The sequence below is a fragment of the Rhincodon typus genome, chromosome 33 (assembly GCF_021869965.1).
Source record: "Rhincodon typus isolate 14 chromosome 33, sRhiTyp1.1, whole genome shotgun sequence".
Taxonomy (NCBI): domain Eukaryota; kingdom Metazoa; phylum Chordata; class Chondrichthyes; order Orectolobiformes; family Rhincodontidae; genus Rhincodon; species Rhincodon typus.
In genome coordinates this window covers 9,197,171-9,216,660 of record NC_063364.1, presented here as the reverse complement: position 1 = coordinate 9,216,660, position 19,490 = coordinate 9,197,171, and the positions used below count along the sequence as shown (strand labels likewise).

General features: G+C 45.2%; 1 protein-coding gene across 1 annotated transcript in view; it reads right to left on the bottom strand.

The window, feature by feature from the left end:
- LOC109923496 (multiple C2 and transmembrane domain-containing protein 2) overlaps positions 1-19,490 on the bottom strand; it is a 432,499-nt gene that overhangs the window by 268,370 nt on the left and 144,639 nt on the right. The window contains 2 exon segments of the mRNA XM_048616107.1: positions 2,553-2,562; positions 5,884-5,902. Of these exon segments, the coding sequence (XP_048472064.1) occupies positions 2,553-2,562; positions 5,884-5,902 (29 nt within the window).

The window sequence follows — 19,490 nt, the reverse complement described above, 5'->3', positions numbered from 1 at the left end:
TCAGCCTCTCTGCTCCTATGATGCTGCTTGGCCTGCTGTGTTCATCCAGCCCTGCACCTTGTTGTCTCGGATTCTCCAGCATCTGCAGTTCCTACTATCTCTGAATATTTTCAAGGCAGGGTTAGACAGCTCTTGACAAGGGGGTTTACGTTATTTGGCAGGGTGGGGGTAGGTGAGAACGTCGAGTGATCAGATCAGCTATGATCTTACTGAATGGTGGAAAAGGCAGAAGGATAGAGTGTTTATATATGTGTATGTTTATAATAAATGCGAAAACACAACACAACACCAAAACACACATTCATAAAATCCCTACAGTGTGGAAGCAGGTCATTTAGCCAATAAGAACCCTGTGAAGGGCACCCCACCTCCCCCTACCCCTGTAACTCTGAATTTCCTATGGCCAAGCCACCTAACCTGCACATCTTTAGACTGTGGGAGGAAACTAGAGCACCCGGAGGAAACCCACGCAGACACAGGGAGAACGTGCAAACTCCACACAGACAGTCGCCCGAGGGTGGAATCAAACCTGGGTCCCTGGCTCCATGAGGCAGCAGTGCTAACCACTGTGCCACTCTAACTTAAACATAGAAAATTCAGGCTACCTGTAAATGTCAGCACAGATAAACTGTCAGTCTCTTGATTATTCCTTACAATCAACAACACTGTCAAGAAAGGAAAAAAAAATCACTTGCACACCATCCTTCACAACTTCAAGTATTTCCAAAGTGCTTCATAATCCAGCACTTTCAAACTGTAGCCACCATTACAATGCAAAAGGGTAAAGTTGCCAGTGTCTTAGCAGACCAGAGACCCTCATTAGAGAGGGATAACGTGTGGTGGTTTAACCTGAGGGTCACCACACCTTGGGCGAGGGGAGAGACTGAGATAGAGAGTCCTTCACGTTAACCTCAGTCCGTGTGGGAACTGAACCCATGCTGTTGGCATCACTCTTCATCACAAACCAGCCAGCTGAACTAACTGACCCCACCTCATCATAATGTAGCAAACACATCAACCCAATATGTGCACAGCAAGATCCCATAAATAGCTATGACATGAAGGACCATCTTATCTGTTCCAGCAACACTGTTGAGGGATAAAAATTGACTAAATGCTCTACTTAGTGCTCTGCCGAGTTATATTTTTCATCTCCATCTGACACCCCATAGCCTGGCCTGGTTATTGAGAATTCATACATTCAGGGAGGTCACTGTCTGTACATATTATTCATCCCCAGTTGCCCCGAGATGGTGGGGACAGTGGAACTGTAGTCTGGAAGGCAAAGGTGTTTGGCATTATGAAATGGTGGCTGACCGGCGGGGGGCAACCATGCAGCAGCCCAGAGTTGTCAGTTGACCCTTGGCATTACCACGGGCACATATCCAGCCTAAAACAAACTCCAAGGGGCCTCGCATGTGCACACTACTCCAAAGAAAAACGACAGGGATTTTTGCTCACTGGGTCACATGGGAGAACCATAAAAAGTTCAGCATGCGGCTGGAGGTCAGGAGTCACTTACACAGAGCAGCCTGGGTAAGGATGGCGCTGTCTTTGCCTGAAGGACACCACTGAGCAAGCAGCTTATGTGCATCAATCCGACAGTGGGAGATACTGTCTGATAAGTTGCTGCAGTGTTGCTTTACACTATGTTATCAACAATGGGCACCTTAACACGGCCGAACACGTCTTCCTCATTTCCAGGGACGGAGTGCCTGCTGGTCAACCTGTTCCAAATTATCTGCTCTGGGTTGTATTTGGTGGACCAACTTCAAAGGCGGAAACTTTGCAATGGCCGACTTGTGGTTTTCCACGTCTCTAAGGGGCAACACTTCCCAGAGGTTTTTCCTGCTTTGAGCCTCCATTCACAGGGTGTCTCGATGTCGAAGGCTGGTTTGTCCATTGCTCAGTGACCACTCAGTGTGTGTGGTCCAGCACCATACTGACTGATCTGTGCGACCACATAATAAGCTTCGTCAAGTAATATATAACATAACTATATAACATGCAAGTGGGCATGTTATAGGATTTGCTATTCCACCAGCAAGAATAATTGGTAAGCTCAAATTTTGTATCATCCGCATTCGACAATTTAATCTAAAATGTTACTCTACGTGATAGACGAGAATCAACTTGATTCGGTTGGAAACTTCGCACAATAAGCACAAAGCTAAAACATTCCCCTAATGTTTCAGCAGGAAACCAGCAGCTTGAGCACACAATGGATCATTAAAACACAATGGCTCAGTGGTTAGCACTGCTGCCTCATAGCACCAGGGTCCTGGGCTCAATTCCACCCACAGGTGACTGTCTGTGTGCAGTATGCATGTTCTCCCTGTGTCTGTGTGGGTATCCACTGGGTGCTCCATTTTCCTCCCACAGTCCACAGTTGTGCAGGTTAGGTGGATTGGCCATGCTAAATTGCCCATAGTGCCTGGGGATGTTTAGGTTAGGTGGGTTAGACATGGGAAAATGTAGGGGAATGGGTCTGGGTGGGATGCTCTTCAGGGCGGTAGTGTGGACTTGTTGGGCTGAGTGGCCTGTTTCCACACTATAGGGATTCTATGGGGAAAAAAAAAGTGCTACAAAGCTCTAGTTAAAACGTCTATATGAATGTAGATTTGTCAGGACAGTAACTAGAAAAGATGGGATTAACGTATAACCTAATGCCTGTAATGCAGATTGTCCACTTGAAAATTTTAAGGCCATCCTTTTGGGTTAATTGAAAGTGGAATTAGAATTAGACACATTCCCCAAAAAGTGTAAGTTGCATGTCACAGTTTGCAGAGTGAGATTGGGAAAACGTGAACATTGTGAGGGGAGATCATCACAAGGCATTGCTAAACACGGGTTGAAGAGCACTGAGATAACAGGAACTAACATACAACATTCAGGGAAAAAAAGGAAAAGAAGAGTAGATGCCAATTAACTTTGTATTTATAAAGGTTTTAAAAAGGGCATCTATTTGAAGTTGGGTTAGGGGAGAGTCCGTAATGTAGCACAATCAAAATGGTCTTACAGGAGGAAAAGCCTGTGCAAAGACAGAGTACTGGCATTGTAATAATGTTTCTGAAGTACTATTCAGGACCAGGATTAAAAAAGGTCTAAACACATGAGTTCAATTCCTGCCATGGCAGCTCAAAAAATTAAACTTGCTGAATTAATAAAGTTGCAGTGAATTGCAAGCCCAATGAATAATGATCATGAAAATAAAACCCATCCGGTTCACAAATGCCTTTTCAGAAAAGAAATTTGCCATTATTATCTGGTCTACACATGACTCCTGACCATAGCAATGTGGTTCACTCTCACCCACCCTCTAGAATGGCTGAGCAAGCCACTCCGTTGGGTCAAATTGATATAGACAAAAGCACCATGGGTGGGTGTACATACTGTGTGTGTGGGAATGGTATAAGCAGTGGACAGGTAGATTTGGATAATAAGTTGCCAGCAAACCCAAGAACGGAAAATAGAAACAAATTTGTAAAAAATGAATCCTTTCACGAGTTGGAGGAAGGTAAATAAACTAGACAATGGTGCTCTCAGTCACTGACTAGATATCTTGCTTGGATTTTTAGCAAGGTTTGAACACAGTGTTAATTATAGAGTCATATAGCACGGAAACAGACCCTTCAGTCCAACCGACCATCTTCCCAAACTAAACTAGTCCCAGCTGCCTGCACTTGGCCCATATCCATCCAAACTTTCCCTGTACATGAACTTATCCAAATGTCTTTTAAATGTTGTAAGTTTACCTGCATCCCATTTTCTCCGCCAGTATTGCATCCAATTCCGATGGGGAAGCAAGAAACAAGACACACAGTCTCTCCGTGACAGCATATTTATTCAAAGGATGCAGGCCTTATAAATCTCTGGCTCCTGATTAATCCCGCGAGTATCCCAAAAACTCCTTTTTGCACAAAACCAACATACTGCAGATACTGGAGAACGGAAATAAGAATAAAAAAAGCTGCAAAAAGGTCAACAGGTCAGGCAGCATCTGTGAAGAAGAGCAAAGCATTTCCATTTGTCTTCAGTCCTGAAGAAAAGTCATCGACCTGAAACATGAACTTTCTTCCTCTCAACAAAGGCTTACTGACCTGACTTGGATTTCGAGGTGTTTTAGTCCTTTGTTTACATCCTTTTGAATTATTTTCTACTCAGCCATCGGATCTGGGTATCACTAGCGAGGGCAGCATGTCTTATCATCTCCAACAGTCCTTAAAAAGGTGGAGGAACACTGTTTTCTTGAACCACTGCTGTCCATGTGGTATAAGGGCACCCACAGTGCTGTGAAGGAGGGAGTTCCAGGTTTATGACCCAGTGACACTGAAGGAATAGCAATATAACTTCAACGCAGGATGGAGGAAGTGGTGTTTCCATGCTTTACCCATGGTGGATATCGCGGGCTTGAAGGATGCTGTAGTGGTATCTTGGTGAGTTGCTGCAGTGTAATTTGTTAAAGGTACATACTTCTGCCATTGTGCATTGAGGGTGAAAGCTGGGAACGTTGAAGGTAGGAAATGGAGTATGGGATACTGTCGAGCTTAAGTGATGGTGTCATTGAATATCGAAGGAAGATAGTTGGATTCTCTCTGGCTTGATACGGTCATTGCCTGGCACTTGTGTAATGCAAAACACTTCTCAGCCCAAGCCTGGATGCTGCCCTACATATGAGGAATTGCAAATTGTGCTGAATATTGCGCAAGCATTGGCAAAGATCCCCAAATCTGGACTTGATGGAGGGATTGTCGCTGCTGAAGCAGCAGCAGATACTTGGCCCTAGGATTCTACCCTGAGGAACTGCTGCAGTTCTGTCCTGAGATTGAGATGTGTCTGAGATGACAACTTTCAACATCCTCCTTTGAGCTTGGTATAACTCCAGACAACAGAGAGTTTGTCCCCGGATTCCCAATGATTCCAGTTTTGCTACAGCTCCTTGATGCCACACTCAGTCGAATGCAGGCCTGATGTCAAGGGCTGTCACTCTCCCCTCACCTCTGGAATTCAGCTCTTTTGTCCACATTTGAACCAAGGCTGTAATGAGATCAGGAGCTGAGTGGCCCGGATGGAACCCAAACTGGGTGTCACTGAGCAGGTTATTGCTGAGCAACTGTTGCTTGATAGCACCATTGATGACTTTCGATCAATTTGCAGAGGATTGAGGGTAGACTGATGAGGTTTAAGAGTTAGTGTTGAATTTGTCCTGCTTTTTGATTACAGGACTTACTTGGGCACGTTTCCACATTGTCGGGTGGACGCCAATGTTGTAACGGCCCTGGAACAGCAAGACTAGGGGAGCAGCAAGTTCTGGAGCACACGTCTTCAGTATTATTGCCAGAATGTTGTCAGGGACCATAGCCTTGACAGTATCCAGTGCCTGCAACCATTTCTTGACATCATGTGGTGCGAATCGAACTGGCTAAAGACTGGCACTTGTGATGCTGGAGTCCTCAGGAAGCAGAGATGAGTCATCACTCAGCATTTCTGACTGAAAATGGATACAAATGTTTCAGCCTTGTCCTTTGCACTGATCTGAAGGACACCCCCATTGTTGACAATGGGGATATTTATGGACTTTCCTCCTCCTGTTGTTGATTAATTGTCCATCGCCATTCACAACTGTATGTGCTGGAAGCTTAGATCTGAGCCATTGGCTGTGAGATCACTTAAACCTGTCTGTCTCTTGCAGCTTCCACTGTTTAGAGTGGTGTGTAGTGGAATGAGCTGCCAGAGGACGTGGTGGAGGCTGGTACAATTACAACACTTAAAAGGCATTTGGACAGATACATGAATAGGAAAGGTTTAGAGCAATATGGGCCAAACACAGGCAAGTGGGACTAGTTTCGTTTGAAAAACCTGGTTGGCATTGACAAATTGGACCGAAAGGTCTGTTTCCATGCTGTATAAGTCTGTGATTCTATGACCCTGATGGCACTTTTCATTAAGCCAGGTTTGATCTCCCAGCCTGATGGAGTTGACAGAGTGGGGGGATTGGCTGGACCACAATGTTACAGACTGTAGTTGTATGTAGTTTTGCTGCTGCCAATGACCCACAGGGACTCACAGGTGCCAGGTTTTGAGCTGCTAGATCTGATCAAAATCGAGCATGGTGGTAGCATCACACAACACAACAGAGGGTATCAAATGAGCAGATGAGACTTTATCCCTTAAAGAAGGCAACAGACATGAAAGGGTTAATCTATGAGACGGGTGCTTGGAGATACCCTGGTCTCTACTTCTTGTCGTTAACAGTTAAATATGCCAAAGAGTTAACGTAACTTTTATGTACAGGCAGTCCCCAATTTAAGAAGGTCCAACTTATGAATGCTTGGTCTTACAAACGGGTTGTGTTAATATTCATTTTAAAAGTCCGACATGCGAACGTTTCCTCATGTTTACAAACAGCTATTTTATAATCATCCTGCATTGTGTTCTGACTGCGTACAAATTAACTTGCAAATGTGCGGAATCCATTTGTAACCTGGGGACTGCCCATTGTAGTCACAACGATGTAATAAACTGCATCCTGTTGTCCTACAATAACAGCTTCTCTTGTTCAGACTTACTTGTTGGTCTATTCTCCACCGCAAACTACGCACTGGCCTGACATTAGCACAAGGTTCTCGCCACAGGAAAGCCTTCCACTAAAAATACAGAACGTGTGTATTCAGGATCTAACCTGGACCTCAACAGGCACGGAATTAAAAAATCGGAAATGGGGATTTCCTGATGGCGTACAACATGACTTCCTGGCTCTGTCCCTGAGCTGACCTTCAAAAAGACGCGTCCAATCCTTTAACAAGACGACTGTTCCACTGCCAAGAGGCTGCTGGTCACATCACCATCCCTTCCTGCTGTCACGGTCACACCCAGGTATGTCTCGGTCATCTCCAGGGTGAGAGTTTTCTAACTGTCTCCACACAAATTCCAACTCCTTCACAGGTTTGCACCCAATAGCCAAAACAGCACAAAGATTCTCAAGTGCCTCGCATCACCGATATCCATCCATCCCCTCGCCTCATCTCCTCTGGATGCCTCGCACCCCTCCACCTCCAGAATCTCCTAGGGCCCACACCCCCCTTTGCCAGATCCTGTCTACTTGCATAGAGTTACCCAACATTGGTACTTGGGCCTTAGCCAACATCCTCTCACACTTTGGTAATTTCTCATTAACCTCATCATCATACCAACACTGTGGGATGAGCAGACCAGCTGTTGGGAACTCTGTAGTGAGTAAAGGTAAAGTTGCCATACTTTAACCAGATTGTAGGGCCACTCTCTCATTGGACAGAGATGACTAGTGTTGGTTTAACCTGAGGGTTCACCATGCCTCAGGCGAAGGGAGAGGAACAGGAAAGCTGACGTTTCAGGTTGGGACCCTTCTTCAGAAATTCCTGTTTCTGTTCCTGCTCCTCTGATGCTGCCTGGCCTGCTGTGCTCCTCCAGCTCCACTCTGTGTTATCTCTGACTCCAGCAACTGCAGCTTTTGCTATCTGAGTGATTTGTAACCCCACTGTGAAGTCTGCCCATTTCTGAAGAAGGGTCCTGACCTGAAACGTCAGCTTTCCTGCTCATCTGACGCTGCCTAGCCTGCTGTGTTTCTCCAGCTCCACACTGTGTTAACTCAACAACATCTCCTGACTTTGCAAACTCTCAACTCGTGGTCCAGATCCAGACTGTGATGGAATGCTCTCCTCTTGTCTGGATAGATGCAGCTTCAAGAACACTCAAAAAGTTCAACAGCATCCAGGAAAAAGTAGCCAGTTTGATAGGCATCCCATCCACCACTAGCGCACAGCAGTAGGAGTGTGTGCCATCTACAAGATGCATTGAAGCACTCCCCAAAGCTCCTTTGACAGCATCTTCTAAACCCATGACATTTTACCACCAAGAAGGACAAAGACAGCAAGCGCATGGAAACACGACCACATGCAAGCAACTGGCAATTTGCTGGAATTGAGGTTAAAATCAGATCAGTCATTATCTTATTGAATGTTGGGGCAGGCTCAAAGGGCCGAGTGGCCTGATTTGGTCCATCTGTTCCCTGCCAAGTCAAGCACTGACCTGATTAGGAACTACGTTCACTGTCACTACTTCTCTCAGCACCTTCTAAAACCTCTTCAAAACATCTCTCACTCATTGTCCACTTACGTTTTCAATCATGTCCCCTCACAGCTCGCCTGCTCCCTACGTTTCCTGATGCATTTCGGGGTAATTGCAAGAAGGACCATTTTCAGTTGTGAGAAGTGTAATTCCGGAAGATATTGAGTGGAATCTCTAGGTGTTCAGTGCTTGAGCACATATTGTCCCTGATCCAGAGAACTGCCCAGATATGTACAGCCTGGCCAAATTAGCTAATGACATAAAAACAGGGGGCTGTGGAAACAGAGGATACATCAATAAATTAGCAGAAGACATCAGACCTGTTTTGCAGATGCAGCACTAATTAAACATAACACTGTTAACTGCAAATGTTGAACCAACCAATACAATAGAACAACATTTGCTCAGAATCATTTCGGCTGCTTATACAAAGGTTTATTTCGATTCCTGTTTGGACTTCACGGTGACTCATTCAAAAGAGTCTCACAAAATTACTCAGAGTAGCTGCCACCAGATGCACAAGATGTTGGGAAGCAGGGATCAGTGATATAGGAGTGATATAGGAGTGACAATAAAGCGTGTCACTGGGTGTATCGTGGAATCCCTACAGTGTGGAAGGAAGTCATTCGGCCCATTGAGAGCACACCAACTATCCAAAGGCACCCCCAACCAGACCCAAACCCCTACCCTATCCCTGTAACCCTGCATTTCCCATGGCCAATCCACTTAGCCTGCACATCTTTGGACTGTGGGAGAAAACCGGAGCACCCGGAAGAAACCCATGCAGGTACGGGGAGAATGTCTCTGTGGAGTTTTCACAGTCGCCCGAGGGTGGAATTGAACCCAGGTCCCCTGGCACTGTGAGACAGCAAGTGCTAACCACTGAGCCATCATGCCACCTACAATAGGTGGGGCCGCCATCACCTGAAAATTTCCCTGCAAGCTACACACCATCCTGACTTGCGACAACATTAGCGTTTCTTACAGTGTTTCTGGGTTGGAACCCTGGAACCCTACAACAACCCTCCTATCCCAGAAGGACTGCAGCTATTCAAGAAGGCGGGTCATTACTAAGGGCGATGAGGTGTGGGACACCTACACCCCAATAAAGAAGGTGAAGTTGTATACACCATAAGGTTGCAGCAGGCCTAATGCTTGCACTGGGCCTTTCTGTACATTACATTGCGTATGTCTATACCTCCTGTTGAAAATCTACACAAGTTAAACTCACAAGTTCAATGTTAGAAAGAGTACACAGAAGTAGCAGTGAGACCGACTGTAAGCAGAGAATTGTGAAGATTACATACATTTTACATTACAGTCAAGAAAGGGGGCTGTGATGGCAAACCGTAAGTAAATAAAAAAGCTGAACTTTGCAGATAAAGCAAAGCTAATTGCTTCATACCACGTAAAGGAAGTCAGCGCCAGGAAGCAAATTTAGAACAGATGTCAGAAAATAAAACTGCTTTTCTTGGAAGTGAAAAATCTTTGGAAATAATCTGGAAGGAAAACAACATCAAGGATTGTCCGAAATGCAATCAGATGCCGTGACAACAGAAAACCAGCAGGATAACATCCTAAGGCTATACGGCAACTTGTGTTTGGCTCCTGCAAATTTGGCACAGTTTTCATTCAGTTAAATTTTGGCAAAAATGTCAGTTACTGGAAATGACAGATGATTACATTCCACTAAGAGGCCACAAACAGAGATGAAAGCAGAAAAGCAGGTCTGACTGTAACATACAGAGAGAAACAGAGGTAATGGCCTGGGCCATCCTACTCCCAGGGAGTGGGGGGAGGGGGGGGGGGGGGGGGGAGCTGTCATAAAATGCAGCAAGTGGCATCTTTCCTAGTCCAACTTCCTCCCCACCCCCTCCCCACCCCCTCCCACTTCAACCGACTGAATCCCTCATGTGGTCAACTAATTGTCTCAGTCGCCATTTTATCAACAGCAGAAGGCAGGCCTATGCCAAGCTCAGAGCCCAGCACCTTTTATTGCAAGAGCAGTTGTTGGGAATGGGGTAAGTGAGGGAGGGGGCCTCTTTTGACAGTCCACCACACCCCCCCCACCCCCCAACACCGCACCATCCAGTCTTTCAAACCCACCTTGCCCACACCCCTCCATCAAGAATCAGGGCTGAAGTCCAGCCTCCACCTCCTCATTCTCAAGCCAACCTGTAGTTCCAGTATTGGACACTGGGGACAGGGTCAAAGTCTGAGGCCTGGGGACTGTGGGCCGGAGTCAGGGGTCAAGGTCAGTATTACCATTAATGACCTGGAAGGCTGAGTCCTAAAGGGCATAGCTGCTACACTCGGGTCTGCAGCAGGTGGTGAGGGAACCAATAAGAGGGGAGTAAAAAAAACTACTTGACCTTGTCCTGAGGAACCTATTTTTAAGAAATGTCATGAGACAGTGACTGTCCTGGTTCAAGGCAGCCATTTGACTGACTATGGTATCAAGACATCTCGCCAAAATTACAGTCAACTGGAATCGGAGGAAATCTCTCCATTGGTTGGAGCCACATCTAGCACAGAGGAAGTTGGTTGTGATTATTGGACCTCAATTATCTCAGCTCCAGGACATCTCTGCAGCAGTTTGTCAGGGTCCTGTCCTAGGTCTAAACATCTTCAGCTGCTTCATCAATGACCTTCTACCATTCGCAACTCCTCAGACTCTGAAGCAGTTGGTGTCCATTTGTAGCAAGACCTGGAAAATGTCCAGCCTTGGTCTGATAAATGACAAGTAATAATCATGCCACACCATCATCTCTTGACATTCACCGGTATTACCATCACTGAATTCCCCAGTGTCAGACTCTCAGCAAGGACAGCTTCTGTTGATATCGGGACTGAACTGTAATGGTGACAATCTCAGCATCCCCACTGCATCCTTCATGGTTCTTCATGTGCCACAATCCCTCAGGAAGAGGAGGACACACACTAAAGTGGAAGTGGAGTCATGCTGCATCTATCAGATGGTCTGGTTGATGAATAGACTCTCCTTCTCACCACCCAGCCACCAGTATATTGGGAGATGGATAGACATGCCTAATTGGCTACATTCCAACACACTGTCCATGACCATCAAGTCCTGAGGTGGGAGTTGAACTCAAAGCTTCTATCCCAGAGGTAGCGACACTACCCACAAGATCTTTCTCTCATGTTCCTATCAGCTGCTATTTATCGTGGGTTCCTGAACGGGACCCTGGCAGAAGCTGGCTTGCATTGGCTAAACTGTGCAGGGACGGTCTCGGAAACATGTCTTCACACAAACTTTGGTGGAGGCTGAGCACAGTCTCCTCACAGAACATTACAATTACAGTGGACAGATTTTTGCTTGACGAGATGGGAGAGTAGGGCCTTAGGACTTGATCAGATTTTGTTGGTGAGGAGAACAGAGTGTTTTTTGCCCATGGGAGACACCCTTAGCTCTTACGACAAGAGGATTTCCAAATGAAAAGAGAAAGAGCACTGCACTTACTGCTCAGGATTACCAAACAGAGTCTTGCTCAATTCTTGATGAAAACAGCACTCCTCACTAAACACATTGTACATTAGGAAACAAACAGGTGGACAGAGCTCACTTAATACAAGTCCATCACGACCAGTTCTTTCGGTTTTTATTTAGTATTTAACTCACTGCCACATCTCTTCCAGACTTGCCCACCTTGAAGAAGTTCTACTCCTCTCTCACACGGGATTTCCGTTCCAATCTTTCTTCTTGCCGACCGACATTAATTTCACCGTCACTGCTGGTGTTTGACCAGGTATTTGCTAAAACTCATTTCCACAGCCATATCACATTCCTCAGTGACTGCCTCCAGCTCGGACTCACCCCACGAGAGAAAAGTTCTGAAGAAGGGTCACCGGACCCGAAACGTTAACTCTGATTTTTTTCTTCACAGATGCTGCACTTTTCCAGCAACTTCTGTTTTTGTACAGCCAGTTTCCTGATGGGCTTGTATAAACCACGGAACACATAACATGACTTGCTTATTTGCTGGAGGTTAACTGTGCCACTTTATTCTGCACTGAATTCTGAACCAGATAAAATTTTATATTTAAATAGTCTTCTCAAGAGCAATCTTGAAATGTGCACAGTTGCACAAATACACCCACAATTTTTATGAGGCATGACTGAATTTACATAACATTTATTATCTCCTTTCAATCCTTGGTTTGAACAGACATTATAGATGATCATTCTTGTCTTAACATAGACACGGACTGAAAGCGAGCGGGGAATATTCAGAATTGACAGTGGCTCTGTAAGAATCCCCCATCACCAGAACTATCACTGCAGCTCCCTCACAGACAGATATTTTTGTAAATAACCTTAATCGCCACCACTAAGAAAACAACATGGAACTTTTAAAATATTAATTATCGAGCTTGGGTACCACATGGTACAGCTGGCACTTAACGCCCACTTCCATAGTTTCACTTCAGAGGATAGTGACAAATCACCTACTTGAAGCACCATAGGATGTGTAAAGATACTCCCACTTTCCTGTTAAGGCAGGGAATTCCAGGATTTTGACACAGGAACAACGAAGGGACAGCAAAGCACACCCAAGCCAGGATGATGTATGACTTGTCGGTAACTTTGGAATTGACTGTAACCCCCACACCCATGAGCTTCATTCTGCCAGGGGATCTCATAATAGAACTATTTAAATTTTAAAACTTTTATTTTCTGGGGCCCTCTCAAGGTGGTGTTTGTACAGTAAGGTCCCTAAACTAGTAATCACACTGGGATTTGAAATTTAATTAATGGTGGTGGTGATGATGAAACAACTGATTATCCTAAAACCCATCTAGTTCATCGAGACGCTGTGGGGAAGAGAGTGACTTTCTTTCACAGAATAAATATCTGGAATTAAGAATCTAACGATGACCGGGAATCCATTACCGATTGTCGGGAAAAAACCCATCTGGTTCACATTGGGAAGGAAACTGCCATCCTTACCTGGTCTGGCCTACGTGTGACTCCCAGACCCGCTGCAATGTGGTGGACTCTTGACGGCCCTTTGGGCAATTAGGGATGGGCAATAAATGCTGCCTAGCCAGCAACACCCTCATCCCGTGAACGAATAAAGAACAAAAAAAAGGTAGAATTGTTAGGACCCAGAAGGAGATTGTTCAGCCCATCAGTGCCAGCAGTGGCTGGTCAAATCAGCATTACCTTGTGCCAACTCCTGCTTTTACCCTATGACCTTGCACACTATCTCTATCCAAATAAACAACTGACGTCTCTTGAATGCATCAGATCCTTACCTAGGCCTGGCCTACATGTGACTCTGGGCCAAATGTAATGTGCTGATCTCTGAACTGCCCTCTGAAATGGTCGATCCATTCCAGGGCAATGAGGGGAGCGCAGCAAATTCCGGTCTTGTCCCTTTCCTGTGGAAAAATATCAACTTATTTTGTCCTTTAATAGCCTTACTTTTCATTGAATCCCTGCAGTGTGGAAGCAGGCCATTCAGCCCTTCAGGTCCACACCGACCCTCTGAATGGCACCCGACCCAGACCCATCCACCCTATCCTATCCCTGTAACCCTGCTTTTCTCATGGCTAATCCACCTAGTCTACATATCCCTGAACACTACAGGGCAATTTGGCATGGCCAATCCACCCTAACCCGCACATCTTTGGACTGTACCCGACAGAAACCTACGCAGACACGGGGAGAATGTGCAAACTGCACACAGAGAATCGCCCAAGGGTGGCATCAAACCAGGGTCCCTGGTGCTGTGAGGCAGCGGTGTTAACCACTAAGCTACCATGCTGCCCTTTTTTTCAAAGGGTTTTCTATCTAAATTTTAAACCAAGCATGCAACAGATACGGTGTTGGACTGGGGGTGGACAAGGTCAAAAATTACACGACACCAGGTTATAGACCAACAAGCTTTTGGAGCCTCACTCCCTCTCCAGGTGACAGTATATCAGTGCCTTGCACTACATCACAGGAAGTGTCTAACAACTCAGTGAGGGTAAAGCTCCCATGCTGGGTCACATAGGAGTCAAGAGTGTTGACGCAAATCCCAATGTGATGGACACGTGGGGAGACATGGGGGTGGCATCTTGTGTTATTTGCTTACAAGTGGCAGGGAAGTGGATTCGAAGCCATGATCAGACTTTCCAGGGTTTGACTGAATGGTAGCTCAGGCTGAAGTGACTGACTCACCTCTTGCTGAGAGATAGTAGGAACTGCAGATGCTGGAGAATCCGAAGGGTCTAGGCCCGAAACGTCAGCCTCTCTGCTCCTATCCGTCCTCCCTGGACTGACCTATCCCCTTCCTAACTCCCTACCTACACTCACCTTTCCTGGCCCCATCCCCGCCTCTTCGACCTGTTTGTTTCCTCTCCACCTATCCTCTCCTCTATCCCTCTTCTATCCGCCTCCCACTCTCTCCCTATTTATTTCAAAACCCCCTTCCCCTCCCCCTTTTCTGATGAAGGGTCTAGGCCCGAAACGTCAGCCTCTCTGCTCCTATGATGCTGCTTGGCCTGCTGTGTTCATCCAGCCCTGCACCTTGTTGTCTCACCTCTTGCTGATATTTGTTACACTCTAGTCTCACAAAGAGCTGCCTGGGAACAAGCTGCAGCACCATTCCCCTTGCAGTTGGAGGTCAGACAGTCCTGGGAATTCTAACAGAAATCGCCAGTCCCCTCGGCCTCTGTGTACATCAGACCATAAGAGCGGATAAGAGATTAAAGGAACATGTAAAGCATCCCCAACCCCAAGGCATCTCCAAACACCACCAAACAGGGTTGCCGATTTAGTGTCACAGTGTTCAGTCACATGAGGACCCACAACAGTGCAATGGGAGAACGTCTCCTCAGTCCCAAAGGTGTGTCTAAGAAGATGGCATCTCCTTTATTCATTCATGGGATGAGGGCATCGCTGGCTAAGCAGCATTTATTGCCCACCCATGCTGTGGGTCTGGAGTCACATATAGGCCAGACCAGGTAAGGATAGCAGTTTCCATCCCGAAAGGACATTAGTGAATCAGATAGGTTTTTCCAACAATTGGCAACGGATTCACAGGCATCATTAGACTCTTAATTCCAGATATTTATTGAATTCCAATTCCACCATCTGCCATGGTGGGATTCGAACCCAGGTCTCCAGAACACTATCAGGGTCTCTGGATTAACAGTCCAGGGACATTACCACTAAGCTATTGCCTCCCCTCTAACAATAACTCTTACCAATTACTCTACCAGTTTTCAAGACCTGTAACACCTACCTCTTCATCATATTACAACAGAGACATGGTGTCAGGAAGGAAAGAGGTAACGGCCCATTCCAACAGGGAAGCGTGGAGTTTCTTTATGGCAAATATAAAGCAAATCTGCATCGCCATTTATGAGCTTTCGGAAATGCAAATCGGAGATTGTATTCAAGGCCTGCAGTGTGATATCCAAATACTTGTACACAAGTAACAGATCACCCATGAGCACCAGTCAGTGCAGTAGCATATTAACATATCACCATTATTAGTGCAACATCCCAAGAACTTCCGACTGTTCTGGCAACATCCAACAGCTTCAATAGCTCTTTAACTTAATGGGCAGTATCAATTGGCCCCCTAGGTCAAATAAACTATTCACTAACAGACATTTGCATTGTACAACGAATCTGAAGCATGCTGTTGAAAGGAAATGTAAAATACCATCTGCCAACTCAAGACATAAAATAGTCACTTGCATTTCAACAATGCTATTAGTGACCTCGGGATTCCCAAAGTGTTTCACAGACAACACAGCACTTTTTGAAGTATAGTGTAATAGGGAGGAGAGAGTTTACAGTGATAAGTCCCATTTCCAGATTAATACTTTGCAGTGGTAGACCCTGGGTGCAGGTAATCCTCAATTAACACAATCACCATGTCAAGGGAAACTGTGTTAAGCAAAACACGCATTTCCACAGAAATCCATGTAAATGCTCAAGTTAGAAACATAGAAAAATAGTAAATAGAAACAATAGTACACCATTCAGCCCTTTGAGCCAGCTCCACTATTCAAAATGATCATCCAACTCAGTCCCCTGTTCCCACTTTCTCCCCATGCACTTTGATTGTTAATTCCCTAAGAACTATATCTATCTCCTTCTTGAAAACATTCAATGTTTTGGCCTCAACTGCTTTCTGTGGCAGAGACTTCCACAGGTTTACCACTCTCTGGATATTATCAAGCTGGAAAAGATTCACATGGGATTTACCAGGTTGTTGACGGGAATGGAGGGTTTGAGTTCTAAGAAGAGGCTGGATAGGCTTAGGCAGTTTTTTTCACTGGAGCGTAGGAGGTTGAAGGGTGACCTTATGGAGATTTATAAAATCATGAGGGGTATAGATAAGATGAATGGCAGGTGTCTTTTCCCTAGGGTGGGGGAATTTCAAAACTGGGTGGCATATTTCTAAAGTGAGAGGAGAAAGATTTAAAAAGGACATAAGGGGCAATTTTGTTTTTTACACAGAGAGTGGTTTGTGTGTGGAATGAACTGCCAGAGGAAGTGGTGGATGTGGGTACAGTTACGACATTTAGAAAATATTTGGATAAGTACATCAATATGAAATGTTTGGAGGGATATGGGCCAAGCACAGGCAAGTAGAGCTTGTCTGGTTTGCGATGATGGATGACACTGACTGGTTTGACCAAAGGGTCTGTTTCCACGCTGTCTGACTCTATGATTCTGACTCCGGATGAAGAAATTTCTCCTCATCTCAATCCTAAATGGATTAAGCCTGTATCCTTCGGGTTACATTCCCAGAACTTCAAAGAAGTACAGGATGCAAACACAAAGTTAATATTAAATACCAAAACAGACATGAAAATATGTACAAGAAATACCTTTTAACATTTGCCTCGTTTACAAGGGATTTGCATTTCAACAATGCTATTAGTGACCTCGGGATTCTCAAAGTGTTTTACAGATAACACATGACTTTTTGAAATATAGCATAACAGGAAGGAGAGATTTTACAGTAATAAGTCCCATTTCCAGATCAATACTTTGCAGTGGTAGACGCTGGGTGCAGGTAATCCTCAAATAACACAATCACCATGTCAAGCAAAACTGCGTTAAGCAAAACACGCATTTCCACGGAAATCCACGTAAATACTCAAGTTAGAAACATAGAAAAATAGTGAATAGGAACAACAGTGGACCATTCAGCCCTCTGAGCCAGCTCCACTATTCAAAATGATCATCCAACTTATTGCTTAGCTGGACATAGAAGGCTGTGGATAAAACTTTAACCAGCCTTAAGTGAGGCAGGCAATGGCCAAAACAAGTTGAATGAACAGAAATCTGCACAGGAACACTGAGCTTTGGTGCACATTTATTACTCCGCGCTGGTGGGAGCTGAGTAAGAACTGTGTTTCCCAAATCAGACATGCACTATTAGAGCGATTGGTGGTGGAGTTAAAACCCATATTATGGTGCAAATGCATTAATCACAGCCACATCATCAAGGACTACCTGTAATGATTTGGTGGGACAAGGAACAGCCTGCTATTTACATGCTGGAGCTGAGGATCTCACCTTACGGTCCATGCTGGTGACAACACTAAACATCAGAGTGAAACCTGACTTTGTACTGTTAGGACAAATGTTTTCTCGGTTTGTTGTCAGTCATTGAAGGATATTGTAAGTTTACACAAAAGTAAAGTGAACTATATTATACTAGAGAAGAAATAGTTTAAATGTACTCATTATGAAAGAAGAAAAGAAAGATAGAAAAGAGTCAACTTTTTTGCCCCCACAATAACCTGACAGATACTCAAGCTCAATGAAGGGTTATCCCAGTATCCAACCAAAACTCCTTGCTCAGCTGGTACTGCTGCAACCTGCTTCCTTTTTGTCAAGATTTTGGGCATTCACTCAATGCTATACTCCTCAACTGATCTCTCTCCCAGACCTTTAAAAACGCTGCTAACTCAGCTCACTATTACTCCCAAACATAGGCTGCTTAAACTCATGTCTTCAAGAGCCTTGTAGGATATCTCCATTAAAGTTTTATGCCATGGAGGGTTCTCATCAACTCAGGGCTTCAGCCCGACCCCTGCTACTCACAGCAATCATGGATCAACTGCAGAGGCCAATTTTTAATTTGAAAATGTTAAACGTTGTCGAGTGGGTGTGTCCACATTGAGCTCCTCTCCCTCTCCCTCTCTCTCTCTCTCTCTCTCTCATTTACCTAACATTCAGATTGCTGCTCTTCCCAAGCTGCAGGATCTCCTACTCACCCTCTACTGGCTGGTAGCCATGTTTACTTCAATAGTCAGCTTGCGCTTTTGTTATTAAATTAGTCAATTTGGGAAAAAAGATCATTGCTAGGTAACCATCTCCTTCATGGTTTGAGGCTGTGATCCCCATTTAACCCTGGTGCTGAGTCGCAAAACATTTTGAAGAGGGGTGGCACGATGGCTCAGTGGTTGGCACTGCAGCCTCACAGCGCCAGGGACCCGGGTTCGATTCCACCCTCGGGCGACTGTCTGTGTGGAGTTTGCATGTTCTCCCTGTGTCTTTGTGGGTTTCCTCCGGGTACTCCGGTTTCCTCCCACAGTCCAAGGATTGGCCATGCTGAATTGCCCGTAGTGTTCAGGGATGTGTAGACTAGGTGGGTTATAGGGGGATGGGCCTGGGTAGGATGCTCTGAGGATCGGTGTGCACTTGTTGAGCCGAAGGGCCTGTTTCCACACTGTAGGGATTCTATGAGAAGAGGAGCTTTCTTTTTAAAAGAGAAAAACCTTTAACCATCACCATGAAAAAGTGGCTAGGTGACCTTCCACCTCACCGCTGTGTTAGACTCGCTGCTATTGGCCTGTGTTAAAACAACTACATTTAACAGGCAACTCATCAGCAGTGACTCCCTTCTAATTTGTTTTCAGGACATGAATGACTCATGACAGGTACACTTATCGCTTATCCCTAGTTAGCGTGACAAGATGATAGCTGGACTTTCTTCTCAAAACCACTGGATCACAACAGAATTGCTCATTTAAGAAGTCAATCTTGCGACATGATGTGCCATCCCCCCACTTATCACATTAAATGATGCTCACAAAACCACAATTTCAGTTCCACAAATCCAAGTTCCTGATGTATGAGAAGTACAACTCTGTCTTCAGCCACAAATGTAGGTTAACTCAGTATAATCTAGATGTAATACCTTTTACAGAAATTAAAACATTGCAAAAGCTCTCTAAAGTACCACTTAGTGCCCAAGAGAGACAGAGAGAATATGTGTGAGAGAGACAGAGAGAGTGTGTGAGAGAGACAGAGAGAATTTGTGTGAGAGAGACAGAGAGAGTATTTGTGAGAGAGACAGAGAGTGTGTGTGTGAGAGAGTCAGAGAGTGTGTGTGTGAGAGAGA